The 21,171-nt window shown below is 34.7% G+C and overlaps 1 protein-coding gene across 1 annotated transcript in view; it reads left to right on the top strand.

Moving 5' to 3' along the window:
* The window catches only part of PHF14 (PHD finger protein 14), a 162,991-nt gene that overhangs the window by 47,115 nt on the left and 94,705 nt on the right, over window positions 1–21,171 (top strand). The window contains exons 14-16 of the mRNA XM_084260183.1: window positions 6,248–6,416; window positions 19,771–19,821; window positions 19,982–20,103. Of these exons, the coding sequence (XP_084116309.1) occupies window positions 6,248–6,416; window positions 19,771–19,821; window positions 19,982–20,103 (342 nt within the window). The remainder of the gene's footprint in view (window positions 1–6,247; window positions 6,417–19,770; window positions 19,822–19,981; window positions 20,104–21,171) is intronic.

Below are 21,171 nucleotides of genomic sequence, written 5' to 3'. Positions count from 1 at the left end.
ATAACTCTACATGCTACAGTTATGTTTCCGTGAATTAAAGTTCTTCTTGTGCCAGTGGAGCAGAACAAAGGCTAAGTAGTACAATGGAAACCTGATAATGTGGTAAAGGTGCTGATTTCCAAACTGTCATAAAATGACTCTGCTGCTTTACTTTGTTAGTGTTCTGCATGTTTCTAAACTGCTCTAAAATGTGCGAAAGAGGTTATTCTGAATAAGATCTTGCCTTGCAAGAAGTTAGTGGGTAGCATCTCCAGGAATCATCGTCACCTTGTCTGAATGTTAAGGTATCGAATCAGAATAGTATAAGAATTCCTTCTAAAAAAAGAATTTATTTTATTGAGAAAACTCAGTTTCTATTTGTCTTCATTTTTTTTTTTTTAAACTTCCATAAAACACTTAATTGGGTGCTTTTGGTGATTGTGAGCAGAGCAGGATGGCCAGTACATTAAATGGGAGGAATGTCTTTTTTTTTTTTTTTTTTGTAATATGTCTTATGACAAATCCTGGATTTTCCACAGTAAATTAAAAGTCAAAAAGGTTTTCACCATCAGTAATATTTTTCTCATCTAAATTTCCCTTTAATTATTTAATCTAGACTGTGATTTTGGACTTTCCATTATTTTGAGGGCATTCTTTTTTTTTTTTTTCTTTTTTTTGGTATCTTCTGCATTGAACAGGAGGTTCTTGATTTTTGTTCTGCTCTTTAACCAAGTTGAAAAGGCTTACTAAAAGCCATCAGTCCAAAAGATGTAAGACTATGATTCTCAGTAGTTGTTAAAAGGCAGCATAGGCCGGTTTAGGAAGTAACGCTTTTATTTCAAAGCTATAAGTTATTTGTTATGAGTTTCATGGTTCAATTCTATCTCAGATCACAAACTTTGCTTTTGCTTCTAATTAGCTAAGGCATATTCTGGGGGTGTGAGATTATAGGAGACAAATTGAGCTGTATTGATTTTATTCTTTTAATCATTGGACATGCCTTTATGCATTCTTTTCAGGATATAGAACAGCATATAGAACGGACCCCTAATCTTAAATTCAGCAAGTTTCCCCCCCCCCGCTGTTCCAAATACAATTTTAGGCTTTTGATTAAGCTATGAAGAAAAGTGGTTGCTTGGGTCTTTGGGTTGGTTTTTTTAATGCAGGTGCCATGCACTTTTCTGTTTGTGTACAATATAATGGGAACTTATACAAAAAGATAAAGTAAGAAAATGGGTATAGTGGGAAATACTTTTAAACATTAGCCGTGTGGAAAGACTTTAAAATGGGTATAATTATTGACTTTAGTCCTCTTTTAAAATACTAAGCAGGAAACAAAAATATTTGTTTCTTAAATTTTACTTTCTATTCTGTTTTTCCTGCTAATTATATACTCATAATTGCTAACTTGAGCCTTTTCAAAAGGTTTGATGATTGGTCACATAGTTTATCAATACATGTTTATTTAAATATTGAGTTTATTCCATACGCTTCATATTTTTACTGTTTGATGATGCAAAATGATTCAGCATATTTATGTGATGCTATGTAGAGGAGTTAATAGTTACACTTTTGACTGTTTCATGCTCAGAATTTAGTAGAAATTTAAATGACAATATACAGAGAAGGTTTTTGAAATTGCTCGACTAAATCCACTGTAACATTTAATGGTAAGGAAAAAATTTTTATATTTAAAAGTTAATTTGTTAAAGCAAAAGTGATAGTTATCTCAATTTTTCTAAACACTAAAAGGATGTAATAATCTTAGTCTTAGCAAAATCATAGTAGAGGTTAGACTTGGTGAGCACCAGTGTCTCAGCTTGCAAGTACTTAAAACTAAGAATTTCCCCAGCTTAGATGGCTGACAGTTCTCTCCAAGGTAAGATTTTTACATTTTTGAATATTTTAGAGAGAAATTACAACATAGTAAGTTCAAAGCCTGTCCTCATTTCAAATAGATTTATTTTGAGAGGAAGAGCATAACAACTATTTTACGTAATGTAACATGAAAGCATTAATTTCTATCTGTTTTGATGTGCCACTTTCAAAGTAGACAAGCAGTTCTAATCAGAGACAAAGATGCTGTGGCATACTTTTTATTTAAACATTTGGAAGTTTTCAGTTTCTTAGAAAACCTGTTGATTAAGCACTAGAATATTCTTTTGATTCATGTGTTATCATTCTTGTCATTCTCCCTGACAACTTGTGTGCTTTTCTGCTCCTGCCTATTCTGGATGGACCAGGAACTGTTTGTTTTCCTTGTGGAGGATGATCTGAACTGATACAAAAGCAGTGCACAAGTGTTGACAGACAATACAGTGATTGTAAAATATTGACATTTTCATTAAGAAAATAGGTGGCAGCTACCAACAGGGACTGTTTTTTTTCTATTGAAATGAGATTGCTGAAAAGCAGCATTAACTTCTGGTAGCTTATGAAATGCTGAGGACAGAGGTGAAAAAAACAAGGACTAGTGAATATGTTAGGCTTGGTGGCTTTTATTTTTGTTCTGGAAGGCAAAGTTATTTTAGTGGCAACTCTGCTGTGTGCTGTATTGCCCTCAGGACAGAATGAGCCGTAGAGTTCCTGACTAGAAGTTGCATTCAGTGTCTGGGTGTTTATTCATATTCTTCATCCCACTCATTCAGTACTGATCCAACACATCTTGATTATTTTTTCATCCTTAGGTATTGGATAATAATTTACATACATATTTTTATGTATTTGTCACTTGTTGTTATAATTGAAGGATGTTTGGTTCATGGCAAATAGCAAATTTTCAGTACCTTTACTGCCTGGAAGATGCTCTTCAAAGCTCTTTGACAGACTATTTTCGGTTCATATATATGCTGTCTTTTATCTTTAAAATAAGAGCATTTTTCTTTTTTCCACTTCCCATATGTCATTAAACATGTGTGATTTGTTCAACTTACCAGAGCACTGGCGCCATCTTAAAGCAGTAGTCTGCATTTTTCAGGTTCAAAGCAGTTTAATTCTTTACTAACATGCAAGAACGATTTATCACAGAACATGTCTATGTGACCGCTTTCCTCCTAATTAAAAACAAGCCAAACTCTAGCTAGCAGCTGTACAGTTTTCCTCTTTAAACACTGAAGACAGAACTGTTTTCCTCTGGAAGCACTGTAGTGGTGTTCACTCAGCACAGATTTAGCTTTACTCTCTTCACAGTAAGCACTGTGTGAGGAGAATGCTAGTTTCTTCCATATCCTCTTCCAGCCTAATGCCCAGTTGTGTTTCTAAGAGCAACTTTCTTGTTCCGATTGAGTCCTTTGTATTTTCATCACTCTGGGCACTCTGAAACTATGTACCATGACACAGTTAAGACAGTCTAATTCATTTATAATGTGGTAATTGAAAAAAACCTCCATTTTTTTCCTAAGTGTGTTAGCAGTATGTTAGCATTGAGCCCTGTTTCTGACATCAACTTCATGGCTTTTAATTTATAAAGGAGTGGGGGTCAGTGTTTGTTCAGCTTTTCTCATCATCATTTCACAAATGTCCCAAATTTTTTACTTCTCTACGTTGTTAATGCTTAGTCAGAGACTTTCTGTATGATGAAAAGGCTTCAAATCTTCACTGAGACCTCTTGATGCATCAAACATTTCCAGTGATTTTTAGTAGCAGATATATTGTCTACTACTGACTTTTCTCTGCGAGGCAAAATTAGGCAAGCCTGGACTGAAAGCAAAACAAAACCTGTGTACAGAAGCCTAATCTCTGGAACCATTTCTTCAGTTAATTTGCTTGTGCTACATGGCAATGCTTGCTAATTTAGAGGAAGTCAAAGATTGTTGGAACAGTTGGAAAAGTGACTTCTTGTGGTTGGTTCTTTATTTGCTGATTGTCCTTGAAGAGGTGAAATTAAATGAGCGTGACTTTAACCTAGCCAAAAGGAAGAGGAGTCATATGGCTGCTCTCAACAAACGTGTTGGGATTAAACCACAGAGTGGGAAAAGCGTTCTTTAAATTCAAGAACCGTGTTGAAATAAAGCATAATAGGAGCTGAAAGTTAGGAGATTGTTTCCAAGTCAGAGGAGCGTGTGTCTGTAATAGCTTTTCTGTGGGCCCTATGGGAACTAACAATCAAAGTACTTTATAGTTGAAGCTTGAGTGTTGTGTAATAGGGTTGATAAGATGTGATTGCCTGTGATAGTAGAGGCTATTCCAGTAAATCAAGAGGTTGCTTTTAAGTTCATGTTTATAACTTTCCTTTTTTTCCCTTTACCTTTGGTGCATTTGTGAAGTTTTCTTCTGTGATTAACACATACTATTATTTTGCAGCTTTCTTTCTGTACATCTATCTTTTTACTAATTTTTGTTGCTCTAACGCTTGCACCATGTATTTTAGAGCAAGTCAATCATGAAAATGGAATTTCAGAAACTTGAGTGCAGTACCTCATCTGTAGATGGAGATGTTTCTTGTCTTCCTCACTAACATCAAAGTTAGAATACTTTATTTGTGTTTAATTAGGGCCCTAATGAAACTGAAGTGCTTTACTGGTCTACATAGTTAGATCCTGTATGTCTGTCTGAACTTATATACTAGAAAAACAGTATCTTTTCATTTTAACTGTGCAGAGCTGAAGAATGGGAGTGATTTAAATCAGTGCTCTGCAGAGGCCTAGAGATGTTAACAGGTACTGTGTCTGTAGCAAACTGAGGTTTGTAAAGAGGAGCAAGTGTGCTGGCTCAAATCTGTTTGTGAAGTATAAAAACCGCATAAACTGAATTCCTTGTGTTTTTGCTACTAATAACATCTCTACAGGAGGAGGGAAGACACTCTTATCTTTCCTACAGTATACCCTGCAAATACTTCTAGCACTGGCACATGCCCTCTTTCCAGTGGTCTTAAGTGCTTTGGAGATAAGAAATGATTAATTTTCATAACGTTATCATGTAGGCACAATTATCTTAATTTTACATACAGAAAAATTGAAGTAGAAAGATTTTGACTTATCCAAGGTTACACTGATAATAGTTACCCAATCCAGGATTAGATTTTGACTTGGTAGCTGCTGGTCTGTCTAGCAGACCATGATGACTGCTGTGGTTTGTCTTCTGTTATAGCCAGGAGAGCTGTGAGATTTCACTGCTTGGATTAGTTTGAAAGAATTAAAACATGGAAAGTTGATGGAGTTAATATTGTATTAGCCCTTACTGAAGTTCATAGGAGAAAAATGGGCTCAGGCACAACATTATGTACCTGATTTTGTATGCTTTTATATGGATACAGAACGAGTATGTCCTCTTATCACAAGTGTGTATTAACATTTAACTTCAAATAATTAAATGCATGGGTTTTGTCTCTTCCAAAACAAATTTGCTTCTTCGTTCAGATAACATATCTGTATATGTGTATCCCTGTTAATGCCAATTAATAGCAGAACACAATGCTGTTTGGTTTTTTACTTATAAAAATAATGTTTTAAATATGAAAATAGTAATGAATTGCAATTTGTCGGGAAGGACTTACAGGTTTTTGAATTGGAAGTGTAAGAGGGAATTAAAGAGATGGTTCTTATCAATGGGTGTAACTCTTAAATTTTCATTGACATATTTTAGTTAAATTCCACGTTTATGACTTTGCATAAAATGAGTATTTTCTGCAGATCTAGATGACTTCCTATCTTGTTAATTCTGTCATGGAGCTTTTTAATAGCATTATCTTAGCCACTGTTCACATGAAGTTCTGAATATGGTTTTGTACATTTTTCCAAAAGCTCAACAGTATTTTTGTCATCTCAGTGGCCAGTTTGGTAGTAAATGTCTTTGGCTTCTATAATTGTCTCTTAAATTTTGGTTCAAATTTAAAACTCATTCCTTTAATAAATAGGTATTAACATTGATTTTTCATAACAGACAGTTCTAAATCCCTGCCACTAAAAGGCTTCTCAGCAGCAGTTACAGTACTGAATAGATTACAGATCAATGGGGGACCATTAAAAATGGGCTTATGCTAGGATATAAATGGCTAAATAGGGGCATATTTCTTGCAGATTAAATCCTTCTTTCACAATCTTGGTTTTTAAAGTTTAAATACTGTCAGGAAAAAAAAAAATCAAAGCCAGCAATAAGAAAGTCTTGCTTGTTTTCTGAGTGGTTGCTTAAAATGAAAGTTTGAGGGACTTCTTTAGGTGTCCATTTGGTTTCTTAACTTTTGAATTTATTTTAAACCCAGATGGTTCAAAATGTTTCTTTTTCTACTTTTGAGGCTGCAGTTTTAAATAGAAAATCTTGCACTTTGCAGGCAATGCTCAGAGTGTGACCAGGCAGGTAGCAGTGACATGGAGGCTGATATTGCCATGGAAACCTTACCAGATGGGACCAAACGATCAAGGAGGCAGATCAAGGAACCAGTGAAATTTGTTCCTCAGGATGTGCCACCAGAACCGAAGAAAATTCCAATCAGAAACACGGTAAATGATGATTGAGGAGTTGTTATGCAGCTCATATTCATAATAATTTTGTTTAACATGACTCATGATTTGGACATTTGATTGATGTTCTCTTTTTGTTATAAATTCCCTTCCCTCTGTTTCATGCTTTATTACTTATGTTGAGTATGTAGTTTTGCTGCAGTAAAAAGCTGTGAAAGACAATACTTGACTGAAGAGCTGTGCAAGCTTCTCCCTTTACTTGAGTTACAAAGACCTCTGTTAAATTGCAGAAAAATGCCTTTTGCACTTTAAATTGAAACTTTATGGCTACTCTTCACCTTAGTATTAAGGATACTTTGCTCTTGCATGCTAAAACATCAAATTATCAATTACATCTGTAAAATTATTGTGATTTCCTTATATACAGGCAACCTAATGACTAACTGCACGCTTTGTGGCCATCACAACGCGCTCTCATTTGCTTAGCTTCCGAAATTTACTAGTCACTGTGTAGATAGATTTTAGGGAAGGAAGCAAAACCTCTTGCCTACTGTACTAATGATACTTAATAACTTTCTTTCATTTGAAAGAATAATTTCTTTATTGGCTGAAGGGTTGGGCCCAGAAGGTGATAGTGAATGGGGTTATATCTGGCTGGCAGCCAATAACTAGTGGTGTTCCCCAGGGTTCCATTTTAAGTCACATCACCTCTAAGATGTGCAAAAAGTATCAAAGGGCTCATTTTAGGGAATGAGTACTGTTCCCATGACACTTTGGACAAGAGTAGTAATTATTTATAAAAACTTGTCATTGGTCTTCCAGTATGCTTTTTGTCATAGAATCCTGGAATGTGTTAGATTGGAAGGGACATTCAAGGGTCATGTAGTCCAGTCCCCCTGCAGTAAGCAAGGACACCTTTAACTAGATCAGAAATTTAAAAAATAGATCATCTCTTTTTTTTTATTATTAGGAAATACTTAAACCCTCTCATGTTATGGTTAGACATACTTCATCTCTCCAGCAACACAAGTTTATTTTCCTGACAATGCTTTCCACAATTTTTATGCTTGTACTAGCAGATATGATATTTAATTCTTTGGTTTTTTGGGTTTTTTTGAGTATATACTGATAGGATTAAAGAATTGTTTTGCTGATCTAACCTTAAATATTTGCTTTAATTACTTTTATTTGGAATGTTTGGGCTGCAGCTTTGATTTACCTAATGGCTTCCTGGTCTTGTGACTAAGAATCACAGAATCACTAGCTTGGAAAAGACCTCTGAGGTGGAGTCCAACCACAAAACTATATCCCATACCACCTCATCTACCCATCTTTTAAATACATCCAGGGTCGGTGACTCAACCACTTCCCTGGGCAGCCTGTTCCAGTGCCCAATAACTTTTGGTGCAGAACTTTTACTTTACTTTTACTTTACTTTTACTTTACTTTTACTTTACTTTTACTTTACTTTTACTTTACTTTTACTTTACTTTTACTTTACTTTTACTTTACTTTTACTTTACTTTTACTTTACTTTTACTTTACTTTTACTTTACTTTTACTTTACTTTTACTTTACTTTTACTTTACTTTTGAAGGTTCACACACTTGACTGCCACTAGATTTCTCTCTGAACTAGGCTGAATTCCTTCAACTCTCATGATCTTGGTTGCACTTATGCTGTGTAAAAAAGTGAAGATAACAGACCTCTGAAGACTTTAATAGATAATTCCTGGTGGTAGAGTATTTGTCCCATTCACCTTTGCTGTAGGAAAGTTGGTGTTAGTTTTGGTTGCTTTTTTGTTATGTTTTGAGTTTTTTTTTTTAAAGGGTATTTTTTTAACTCATTAGGTGTGGGGCTGTCTGTTTGAGGTTAAAAAAGACCTGACCTTTTGAATTGATATGAGAAGTTTACTTGAGGCTGGCTACATACAGAACATCTATGTGGTACATTTCAACAATGTTGACTAGATGCTTATTCTGTTTTTTGTCTATACTCTGCTCAAATCCTTTAAAATAATTTAAAATAAAGAAAAAAATTAACAATTTTGAAAGTCCATGTATTTCACAAACCTCTCTTCTTAGCGCACTTTGTATCTCTATGCATGTTTAATTTGATCTAGGTTTGTTTTGGAAGGAATTGGCAAGCCTGCGTAAATAACCCTGTGTAATCAGCCTTGCCTACAGTTACAATCAACAAGTGCAATTACAAGACAGTTGAATTGTGTATCTGTTGCTCTTAAGGGAATTTCCATTTGTTTTGCATGAATTTATCTTGAACTGATATAATTGAGAGAAAGGGTTGTTTGGGATTTTTTTTCCACATTCCTAAACGAAAAGAATGCATCTCATACACTTGGATTTCATTTTAGGAGTCTATCATAGTTACTTTACTTACTCTTCATTATTTTATTAATAGAAGTTGTGGGTACACCGTAATATTTTCATTGAAAAAGTTGCATTAGGTGTAGCTGATGACAAAAATAGCTGGTATGTCTCAAACACTATAGAAATGTATATGATTAAGCTGAAATGCTAACTATATGAAAAAATATTTAATGTTAAATTGTACTTTCAGTTGATATTCTGTCCTCCAGCTTCTGTTTGGAAATGATAAAGGATATCCTCTTTCCTGAAAATTGGGGTTTTTTTCTTATTTATAATATTATTTTTTCTCTAATTTCTGTCTGCTTGGGGTATACCATGAAGAGTAAAAGATCCTTTTAGAAGTATTCACAATTTTACCATTGTTGCTCATCCAGTTTAAATATGAATGTAATCTGAAGTCCTGCAATTCTTATTTTTATTTTTTAAATCCTTCAAAACACCTGAGTTCATTGATGTTGTATATCTTCTTTTCCAGAGCTAAATTGCTTTTTAAAGAAACTAGTGGTGGGTTTTTTCTGCTTTTTATGTAGCCTTAAAATTTCCTTTTGTTTTACATTATTACAGAAAAAAAGGACATCTAACTTTGCCTTCTACAGCCTGTACTATTTCTTTTCCTCCTTTTCCTCCTTTTCCTTTATGAACTTAACAGGTGTTTTTCAGGTTTTACTCATCTATGTCTCTTAAGTTCTTACCTTTGCAATCTGTGTGAGGGTACTCTTCACTGGGGGTTAGAGTGGGATGTGACACTCTGCATTAGATTGAACGAGTTGACTTTTCTTCCTGTCTTCAGTCCATTTGTGTCAAAGGTTTGGCTCATAACTAATTACTGTCTGGGAAAAGCTGTGAGACATACTCGTTTTCCGATTCATTGAGAGGAAGGTGAGATTGTTTGATGAAAACTCAAGTTTTCTTCTGGGGGCTACGTTGTTCAAACCCTAATTCAGTCTAATCTTACATCAGATCAGTGATGCCCAGGTATCTATGGCAGTTGGAGTGAACACTAGTGTTCACAGCTTCTGCATGATCTTGGAGACTCAGTTTCCTTCTATAATTGGGAAGTGTGAGAGAAGTAAGACTTGAAGCAGGATATTTGGAGTCAGTACAGTGCTTTTCCATTGTACAGTTCTCTACATTAATGTGTTAGGGCAGTGTTTTGCATCCTAATGCTATATAAGCATTTTAAAATACCCTGTGAATGCTCTTTCCATCTCCTAGCTTTCAAACATGTTGGAGGATGCTTACATCAAGAAGAGCAGCTGTTTCAGAGAAAATGAGAGGACAGGGAGAAACTCCATCCATTTGGACTACCTTGTTTTAGAGAGAGCTCCAATCATATTGTACATTAAAATGTAACTAAAGTTTACAAGAAGACCTTTCTGGTGTTAAACTTCGTAAGAAAGACCATGTAAGAGAACACACCTAAATGCACAAGGGTGAATTTAAACATACAAGAATTCTACTCTGAGTCAGGGTCTGTACAAACTATAAATGAATGTAAATACATAGTCCTTCATACATCAGTCGGTTGTGTGAGGGCTGTTTTTGTAGACAGAATTTACTTCATTGTTTATGCTTCTACAATTCAAGTCCTATTCAGTGATCTTTTAAACAATTTTCTGAATTTCAGTGCATAACTCTTGAAATTAACTCTACAGATTTTGAATAAACTTTCTGATTCAAATTTCATACCTGTATAAGCTTCACAAATCGCTATTTCTGCTACTAGTTAATTTTGGAGAATTAATAGCTAATTATTAGTTAATAGAAAGCAGTTGCTAAACTGAGTAAACAATAGATTTCTTGAAATATTTTTTTAAGTTTATTAAAAACCTGAAGATGTATTTTAACATTTTCTTTTTAGAACTGTAGAATTTGTATACATTGAATATTTTTATTAGAAAGATAAGTGTACAATAGTTTATTTGGAAAAAACCTTTAAAGAGATGCAGGTAGTGCTTCACAGCAGTAAATTGAGAGATTAATGCTTTTCATCTACTCAACTGTGTATCTTCAGTTTTTCAGAGTGTTTATGAGATGATCTGTCTTTACAAAACCCTTTAGAAAATGCAGACTTCCTTTGTTATCCTTGAATGTACAAGAATACACAGGTTCTAGTTCGTATAAGATGACACTGCTAAAATAATTTTGTTAGTCTGCTGTCATATTTCTTCAAAATAAGTACTTTCCTTCTGTCCCTTGGAAAAAAAAAAATCCCTTAAGTATATTTCAACAAATTTCTTTACGTTAAAATTTCATAAAGTGTGCTTTACCTGTGTACACTTCCCTTGCTGTGTGCTGTCATCTGTAAGCGTAACTGGAGTTTCTGTAAGAAATGTCACATTCATGCATATCATCTGCAACTGTGTTGTACAACTGGGGCTGTAAGAGGTGGTAGGGGATGCATCTTCCTGTAATTCTGGTGCATCCTTTGAAATTAAGTAATCTTTGTGGTGTTGAATGTTCCATCCTCCAACAAAGGCTGTACCAAATCCTGGTACTTTTAATGAACATGTTGGAGGCTAGGGTGAGGTGGGGGTGTTTGGTGGAAATCCCATTTTTGGTTCCTTTTTACTGAAAAGGATGTGTCTATCCAGTGTCATAAAGGTGAAAAAGGCTTTCTGTGATGGCATTTTGGGAACTGAATAGTTTAGGGATTTAAATAAAATCTTCTGGTCTTCTGATACCAAACTTATTTTTGTTACCCAAAACCTGAAAATCTGATAGCTTTTTTTTTTCTTTTCTGTAATTACATTGTATAAAATCCAAATGAACAAAGACTGATTTTTCTGTTTAGTGTGTGTTTTGGGGAAAGAATTATTAGCCAACAGTATGCTGTTCATTCTTTGGAATGTGGAAGAAAACAAATCTGTGCCTGAGGGTCTGTGGTCTAAGTAGATTAGTTTTGGGGGGCAGAAAAATACTGACAAAGCAGCTACAAACTGGTTTTAGCACAGGGAGTTGTGTATACTGCTTTTGTTTTGCAAATAAATGCTATTATTTAGAATAAGTTATTATTTCTTCCTTTTGTTTCAAATAGGAAGAGATAGCAGAGGAGTGATTATTTTTTTCCTACCAAGTATATTAAAAGATAAACAGGACTGTTATCTTGTAGTTAGCTGAGGTGTTTCCACCAAAGTGGTTTCCAAACATCTATTGTGTAACTTAATTATGTGATGTCATAGATACAGGTTTTGAATAAAAGATGTCTACAGGAGGAAACCAGAACATAAATTCCAGTTTGAGTGTAGGTATCAGTGCTTCGTAAAACCAGCAAATAATTTCAAAATACTTATCTATACTTATCAGTCATAATTTTAATTAACACTGTCAGTGTCTGGCCAACTCATTTCAATATGACTTCTAAATAAATACCTGCACAATCTTTTCTGGCAGCTAACAGTAGTCATTTTGATATCTTCAACCTGTTGTCAGTCGAACATTAATGCTGTAGAACAAAACAATCAGGAGTTACTCAGCTTTTTGAAACTTAAGCTTTTCATTGTAAAGGACAGTGTAAATTTTTTTTTTCTTCAACACTGAATGTAAAAGTTCAGCTGAGTCTATGACATGTCAATACAAACACAAAAGCTAGATCAGTCAGCCTCACAAATACCTGGATGCATGATAGCATAGCACTCTTTTGACTTCAGGTCAATGCTTGAAGCGAGTCGAGTATATCAGAGTTTTGTGTTTGGTTTATGTTTGGGTTTGTTTGTTTGTTTGCAGGTTGTTTTGTTTGCTTTTTAAGAAAGCAGGGGAAAAGCCATGCATGAAAGAACGCTTCTTTTTAATGTAATAAAGGCATGAAGAGATGGACATATTCCAAGTGGTATTCCAATGTTGTAAATAGTTGATACCTCTAAGTAAAGGTTGTAAATATAGGTGTAACTTCTGCAAATAAGTGCATTTAAATTCAGTTTTCCAGAAAAGGTTCACTTCTTAACAACATTTGCAGATTGACTTATTCTGATGGTTTTGGCCTTCTGCTTCTGTTTTGGTTTTCCAAATGTGTGTCCTTTGGAGGAAATTAGTGTTAGAAAAAGATAGAAAACAATCCTGCTAGTTCCCAAATTCTGTTGCATGGTTAAGCCTTATGAACACTCGTTTTAAGTTCATTGCCAGATTTAGTGATAAGATAGCTCCTGTTTTGCAGAAATGTTGCCTTTCTATACAAGAGAAGTTCTCTAAGAGAATGAAAACTAAAAGTGAAGGGGGGGGGAGTGGGGTGGAATTCTAATTCTATGTAATTAAGCTTCATGGTTGACTTGTTTCTATTTATAATCGTATTTTGATTTACTGCTGTTTCTTTTTGTCTGGCAGTTCCCTTTTTATTACTGCCGGCTTTCTGGAAAAATTAAATAATTATTTCAGAGATATATTTTGAATAGCAGTGATATGTACTGTTTAAGGTATTGACTTTGATCTGTATTGAGCGAGTGTGCCATCTGGTGTCTATATAGCTGTCCTTTCCTCTAAAATAATTTTACACCTTTGTGGTGTCATCAATAGAATATTTTTTTCTGCCTTTTAACAGAAAAGAGGAAGTTTATTCATTTGTTGTTTTTTTTTTTCTTTTGTCTTATACACAACCTTTAACAGGTACTTGTTAGAGTGAGGGTTAGTGTTAGGAAGTTTTTGACGTGTGGTATGTATTGATGAACTTTGGCACAAGGTAAAACTGGAAGTAATTAATATCCATGTGCCAACTGTAAGGGGACATAAGGTGAAAATGAGCAAAGCATGTAGTTAGGTAACAGAATTAAAACATAGTTGTACTCTTATGCTGGCCCCCTTGGCTTTGTGTTTCCTGTAGCTGTGTGTCTTTCTAGAGCAGTCACTGTAGCTGCAGGTCACTCAGGAGAGCAAAAATCAACTCTGTGCTATTTCGGCAAAGACATAGGAGATTTACAGAACTGCAAAAATCAAAACATCTTAAATTCTTCACATTTGGCCCTCTAATAATTGCAATACACAATGTCTGTAGACTTCTTGCACACTAGAGACCATATCACAGTGCCAGTGACCAAAGTCACGTGTGTCTCTAGTAATTTAATCAAATTTGTGACTGGTTTTGAATGATTTACATGAAATTGACAAATGAAAAGGCACACCTTCCTAATGATATCATGTGCCCCCCAAAGTACAGGAGTATTTGAGTACCAGCTGAATTTCTAGTGCTCACCTTTATAAAAAGAAGTACTACTTCACAGTGCCAGCACTCTTTAGTGATATCAGAAACTCAGTGCCAAAGATAAATGCCCTGTGTGTATGACAGTATTGTTTCTGTGACGTCCAAGAGGTATAGAAGCACCAGCATAGTAAGAATCATCTTTCCTGTCTACTAGCAGCAGCAGTGCATGCTAACGTAGGGGAACTAGGGAATTCACACAGATACAAGAGCATAAGCAGATGTGCTGGGCATCTTTTCTGCCTTTGTGTGTGTCTGCAAATAATTAAAATACATTTAACCAGTCAATATGTTAAACAAAGGAGTAACTGGGACCAGTGCTTTCTACTGTGATGTTTGAAATAGTTGGCAGAATTAATATGGCTTATTCAAATAACTGGGAATCTCTGAAGTTCTGTTACATGTCATTGTGCTCCAACCTCCCTTGGATTTAAATGCGCATTCTCAAATAAATTCTTGAAATTGCCATTCGGAAATCACCATTGATTTTCTGAAAAACAGTGACTGAGCAGATCAATTCCATAACCATTCTAGTTCACTTTATGTGGGCCGGACTTGAATGGTTTCCACTGACCACAGATGCTTTCAGTTATTCATATTCTTTCCCATTGCTTTCTAATTCTCATAACTCCTGTGTATCTTCCGGTGTAGAAGAAGAAATGAAATAGGCAACAGTATAAATCTGTCCTTTGAGAGGGCTTCAGTACATGTTCAGTATTTAAGAGGAGTATGTACTTGCAACTCTCAGGGAATTGCCTCCCCCATTTTGGTGAGTTAACACGTTTTGGATCGTGTTGATTTTTTTCTTTCCAGCTGACAAAGCAAAACTGTTCCAAGAGGACATTCAGTCTTCTGCTGTGGTCTGGATGGCCTTATATGAAGCATGTCTCTTCCAGAGGCATAATAATGTGGCTTGGTGACAGTCACGGTGGTTTTGTGTCATGTGGGCACCCATTGCCTGAAAGAAACCCATTTTTCATTTGTCTTTCTCCTAGCTATGGAAGTGCCTGCCCCAGTTCTATTTATTTCTTCCTTTTTTTTCTTTTTTTTGAGGCATTTTCTAACATTATTTCTTAACTGTTTTATTAGAGTAAACATTATAAAATACTACCTATTCTATGGAATTATTTAATAACTCAGCTTAGATAATTACACATAAAAATGGATAGGGATAAATGGGATTTTTTCTAATTCTCTCTTTTTTTCCAGGATTGATATCTGTTTGTGTGCCATATCCATTGCTGTTTCTCTGTAGGAAGTCTTGTAATGTTTTTGTAAACTGTTGGAGAGGCAAGAGGTAGGGTAGTAGTGTTTTTTCACACATTTTGAATGTGAAGTCAGAAGGTAATGGAAAAAAAACTCAGAAGAAAGGCCTATGCTTTAAAACTGTGTGATGTTTCTCCAACTTCCACAGATAAGTTTTGAGGTAAAAGACCAAAATAGATGTTTTTAATCTTCGGGTTTTATCTGCCAAGAGCATTACTCTTTTCTGAGGGAGGGCATTAATATTGCTGTGATGGGTAGATCTTAGGAAGATACTCTTTCACCTCAGTGTTTTCATTGAATCAAACAGCTCAGTCTCTTTACCTGAGGAACATAATTTTTGGAGATTTTAATGAGTTTAGTTAGAATTTGGTTTGATATAGAGGTGGTTCCCCCATCCCCCCAATGTTATGCTAAAAATTACTCACAGGAAGAATTTAATTTTTAATTTCTTATTTTAAAATTTTCATCAGTTTTGTTGTTGTTCAAAAATACTTTTTTACACTTGCATTTTTCTTGACCTGCTCAGGTTACTTTGGGGTGTATTGCTAATGAAATAAGACACTTTTATCTATAATTTCTGTTCAGTGTAATGTATGCTCTTTGTCACACAGCAGCTAAATCTTTTGACTGTTTCATCATTTCAAAAAAGAATTGCCTTTAACTTGATTTTCTAACAGAAATACGCTATGCAGTTGCCTACCATTCTAAGAGCATTGGCTCTAGTAACATGTCTGACCCATTATTGCAAGATTTGGGCTTGATTCTCCTTTGTATTTAGTCTTTCACTGTCCAGTGTAGGACAGATTAAGAAGGCACTAGAGATGGGGAGGAATAGGAATATTACGGTATAAAATGGGGAAGTAAAATGCAACTAATTTGACTGGTTTTATAATCTGTTTAATATTATTATTTAAGGACCTTAATTGTGAAAGAGTATGAAATGAGAAATAGTATCTGCTTTGTGTGTGATGATTATGACCTTGGCATGTTTGCCTGAAATTCTGTGTAGTTAAAATTAGATAGCTGTGAGCTATAGCCACACGCATATATATATATATATATATATAGGCATATAATTTGTTTTCTAACAGAAATATGTTGCCTATCTAGTAACAAGAATGTAGGTACCTTACTGCGATTCTTTTGATTCAATGAGGTCTAAAGCTCAGCAGCTGGAATCTTCCTGTTAATAGTAAGGAAGTGTCTGAGTATGTAGCACACTTAATCCCTTACTTGAGTACACACTGAATAAATGTCCATGTTGTGCAAGTACAGAATTTAGTATGAGACACAACCAAAGACCTTCCAATCAGCTGTATTAAATGTTAACATTTGAAATAATTTTTACGGAAACCTTTATGTAGAAAAATGTATCGTTACATGCTATGAACCACGTTCCACTGTTTTTTGGGTTTTTTTTAATTCTTGTTCTAAAGTGTCATCCTGTGCCAGTTACGTTGAATGGGTTGCATCTGTCCAATCAAGATCTAGCTGTGTTTTGTTCTGGACTAAGTTGTCCATTCGAAATGGTGAACTTTTTAGACAATACCTATGCTGTGGAGTGAATTAAAAAAACCCCTGCTGGGATAGCACTGGCATTAATGGGAATTTTGCTTGGGTGCTTGCAATATGAGTTTTTGCTTTCCTGACTTAATGTTTGAGCACTTCAGAAATGCAGGGACAGATGTCACAAAACTATTTGGCTCAGTTTTAGGATATCAAAAAGTCCTCAGTTGAAGATACCGTTATAGTATTGAATTGCCAAATGTTTTGATTTTAAAAAATCACTGCCTTTATATATGTCTTACCCTGGATTAACATTTCTGTTTCCAAATAAATTCTGAATGTGAATAAGCTTCTCATTTGTATTTTCTGTTGGATGTATATAATAATATTGTTCCTGTAAGCTTTTATAAGAAATCTTGGATTTTAAAGTGTTTGTGGTAAGTATATGCGGCTCTAATATTTGATGTTTATAATCTCTGATTCTGAGCCCACTAATGACAGAAATTACTCAGAGCTTTTTAAAATGCAAATGTAGTACTTTGAGGCAATAAAAAATGCTGAACCTGTAAGGTAACTTTAGTGAAAACGTGTAAAATGTGAAATCCCTAATTACAGTAAGGCTGTTTTTGAAAATCACAGAATATGCAATTTTCAGTTGTGAATTTGGTGCTGCTTTCCACTGCGAAGGCTGGCACCAATATAATGATTCTGAGCGGAAGTTAGCATTGAAAATATGTTTAAAGTGTGGAAGTCAGTTTGGAAAAAGATCAATGTAAAATTCTGTGACTTTTAAAGCATGTAAAATATCCTACAAATGTGTATGTCAGGTGTTGATTTTAATGTTTGTTTTTCTAGTGATTGTCAAACAGATTCAAGTAGGTATGATGGTTTAAAATCTAATGGAAGCATAACGCGAGTGTAATTCAGTGTGACATTTCTCCTCATATACACCACGCGTTATATAGCACAGATGAAACCCAATGTTTTCATGACAGAAGTGACTTAAATTATTTATAAATCTTGTATCTCCATTTTACTAAACTTAAATATGATTCATCACTTATAATTATTAGGGTAAAAATAATTTCATTGTTTACCTCTATTTCCAGATTACGTATTATTTTCAAGGTGGCATTACTCTGTTCAAAGCATGCGGTACTGTCTCTGGCTGCTCGAACACTGTGAATGAGGACCATAACGTTGCATATATTGCCACGCACTTTTACATGGGCTCTGTTTCAATATCTCTGCTGCTGCATTCAGCAGGGCCTACATTGCTTAAAATTGTCAAAGTTTCTAAGTGCTCTTAGGACTAATGCCAGAGATTGAAAATAGTAGAATTGGCAGTTAATATGTTGATGTCTAATCAAACATTTTTTGGTCTAGCTTTAGTTTACAGTGAGTTTTCGTTGTGTAAGATGTAGTTGACATGTAGCCCATGTTACATTAATGCCTCTAATACTACATTGATGGATTCAGTTACCTGTCATAAATCGGTTCTTCCATATTTGGACACTTAGGTATTTACTGTGTGGCTTGTGGAAGGTAGAACACCTCAATAGTGACTGTATTATTAAATGTATAGTAAAGACTGATATGTATTAGATAAGGTTTTAACCCTTTTTTATAAATTGTCCTTAGGGAAATGGGAGAATGTCAATGGCAATTAAAGTATTCTAATGAAGCTCAAAATAGACTAGTGGTTTCCATTTTATTACATTCCTTTATACTACAGAATTAACTTTTGCCTAAACAAAACCAACTTTCCCCACAAAATTTGTTATTAAGAAGAGCAAATCAAAATCTCCATGTGAAGAATGGTATAGATGTCTGGAAGAGATAAGTTTATTTACAGTATACAGATATTTAAGTGAAGTGTCCTAATTCAAAACTAGTATAACTCACCTTCAAAGAGGACACCTAAAAGGAGAGATACGATATTAGTAGTGTCTCTGGGACTGGATTTATGACTGCTTCTGATTGGCAACTGGCTTAAGATTTTTTTTTATCAGTTTTTACTGTTTCTGAGATGAATGCTAGCTGCTTCAAAAAATTTTAAGTAGTCATAAAGTAGGCAGTGCAGTTTGTTTTTGTCATACAACAAAATGACTTCTAAGATGATGGCTTCTTTCCAGGCACACAGGCATTTTAAATTTCGATACTTTATTTATTTTAGTGGTGTCAAAGTATCAGACATTGTGGGGTAATGGAATAGTCTCTGATGTTTGTAATTTCCTTCTGATTTTCCTTCCTTGTTAAACAAGGAGGAGAGAGTATGATGTTGCGAGCTTGTGGCAGTTCTTTAATGCATGCAGGTTACTGTGCTGCAGTTTCAGAGATAAAAACTTAGTTGCTGAAATTGAACTCATGTGAGTTGCATGTAGGGACTTCAAGCTGATTGTAAACCTTTGGTGTTTGCTGTTAGAGTCTGTGCAAACCTCTTTTTCTCCACACTGTTGGTAGTTCAATTTTTTTGGCCAACTGTAATGCTGAAATAATTTCTATTTTCTGTTACCTATTGCACACATTGTGTACCAGTCACGTGTTGGTTGGTATATGGTACAGCTTCAGTTTGAAAGTTTTAATTCTTACTTGCTCCACAAAAACTGTAAGAGTTATCTTCTATTTCCATTTGGGGTTTTTTTATGTTCCTTTTTAAAATCTAATCACTTCCAAGTGCTCAAGGAATTTACTGTGATATATTGTTCATATCAATTTTCAAATTATGCATTTTACTAGTGGGAAGTCTGTGCAAAGTCTGTAAGAGATTTGCAGTTCTGGCGACAGTCTTTTTTTAGTCTAAGAATCCACATGCTCATGTCAACAAACATATTTATATTTACTTTTTGACTTGTTCTGTAGATTTATATCTAGAATCTGAAGCTGTTGTTCAAACATTGCTTATTGTGGTTGGCTTGCAGTGGGTCTGTGGTTAATGCTTTAAATTATTTCCTGCAGTTTGTTTTTGTTATTGTTATGAATAATAGATAAGTAGCAAAAAACATTCCGTTACCTAATATTAAATTTTAAATATATTTTCTTCTAGAGAACTAGAGGACGAAAACGAAGCTTTGTGCCTGAAGAAGAAAAACCTGAGGTTGGAATATAGTGTTTTGTTTGTTGTTTGTTGTTTTAAACAGTTTCACAAAAAAATTAAACTTTGGGCTGAAATGTTACTTTCAGTGCTATAATTGAAAATATTTACTTTCCTTCCCTCCTTTCCCCTTGTTCCTTTCTTTTGCCTTCTGCTATGACAGGAACGGATTCCCAGAGAAAGACGACAACGACAGTCTGTTCTACAAAAGAAGCCCAAGTCAGAGGATTTAAGGACTGAGTGTGCTACCTGCAAAGGGACTGGAGACAATGAAAATCTTGTCAGGTAGGTTTGATGCTCTGACCTTATGATGAATTAAAGTTCCATCTACATCACTTCATCATTGTGCTTATAACAAAGAAAATGTCTACTTCAAAAACAAACAGAAAGCCAAAATCAAACAACCCCCCCCCCCCAAACTTATTTAGGGGAAACATTACATCAGAAATATTGACTTCATTCACTTATTGACCTGCCAAACACATTTACACTGTGGATTAAGATGTAAATAACCAAGATAATCTGTTTTTCCAACACAAGTGCTTTAATTTTCTCTTGTCAGGGTGAATTGTCAGTGTGTTAGAGTAGGTCAGAAAGATAAACAAACCAGTAATTTAAAGATATTAAACCTACAGGAGCATACTCAAAGTAATTAAAGTAGTAACATTAACAATTTCATGAGCTGAAATGTGGATTATGAGGATTTTGTATTTAAAAAAGGTATTAATGCTACCTGCATTAATACCGATCATGAAAGGGTTTGATAATCATCTTTGTTATCTGAAGCAAGTTGGAAAAAAAAAATCTGTTGAATGGTGTTTTAGTAGGTGCAGAAATCTAATTAAAGTGTGGAAGAGCTGCCATTGAATAGCTCCTGTTGACCACAACTTCTGCTGATTTTAACTTTGCAGCTGGCATTGTGGCCTCTTCGCAAAGCTGTAGAAACTGCCCACAGTTCTTGAAAGAAGAATAACGGAGCTTAGCAACCAGAAAGTGGATTTTAATTGAGTCTACTGAGCTTTCATTTAAATGATCTCATAATAAGTTCAGATGAAAAAAAGTGTTGCTTTTAGGTCCTGTACACTTCAGCTAGATTTTTCTCAAAAAGATTTCCTCTTCAGCACAGATATAGTTGTAGTTTTAAACAGGAAGGTTTATTCCAAAATACATCTTTTGTTTTTTTACAAGGAATCAGAGTAAAGAGAAGTCAGAATCAGATACAAGCGACACATAAAATGAAAATCCGGATGTGTCCCAGGTACAGATGTCTTGTAGTCAGAATAGCTGATTTTAATATCAATCACAATATATGATTCACTGTAAAGTTGATACAGTTTCATGGGCTGTGTGCCA

The sequence above is a fragment of the Gallinula chloropus genome (genome assembly GCF_964237585.1).
Source record: "Gallinula chloropus genome assembly, chromosome: 2".
NCBI lineage: Eukaryota > Metazoa > Chordata > Aves > Gruiformes > Rallidae > Gallinula > Gallinula chloropus.
This window is presented reverse-complemented; position numbering and strand designations above follow the sequence as displayed.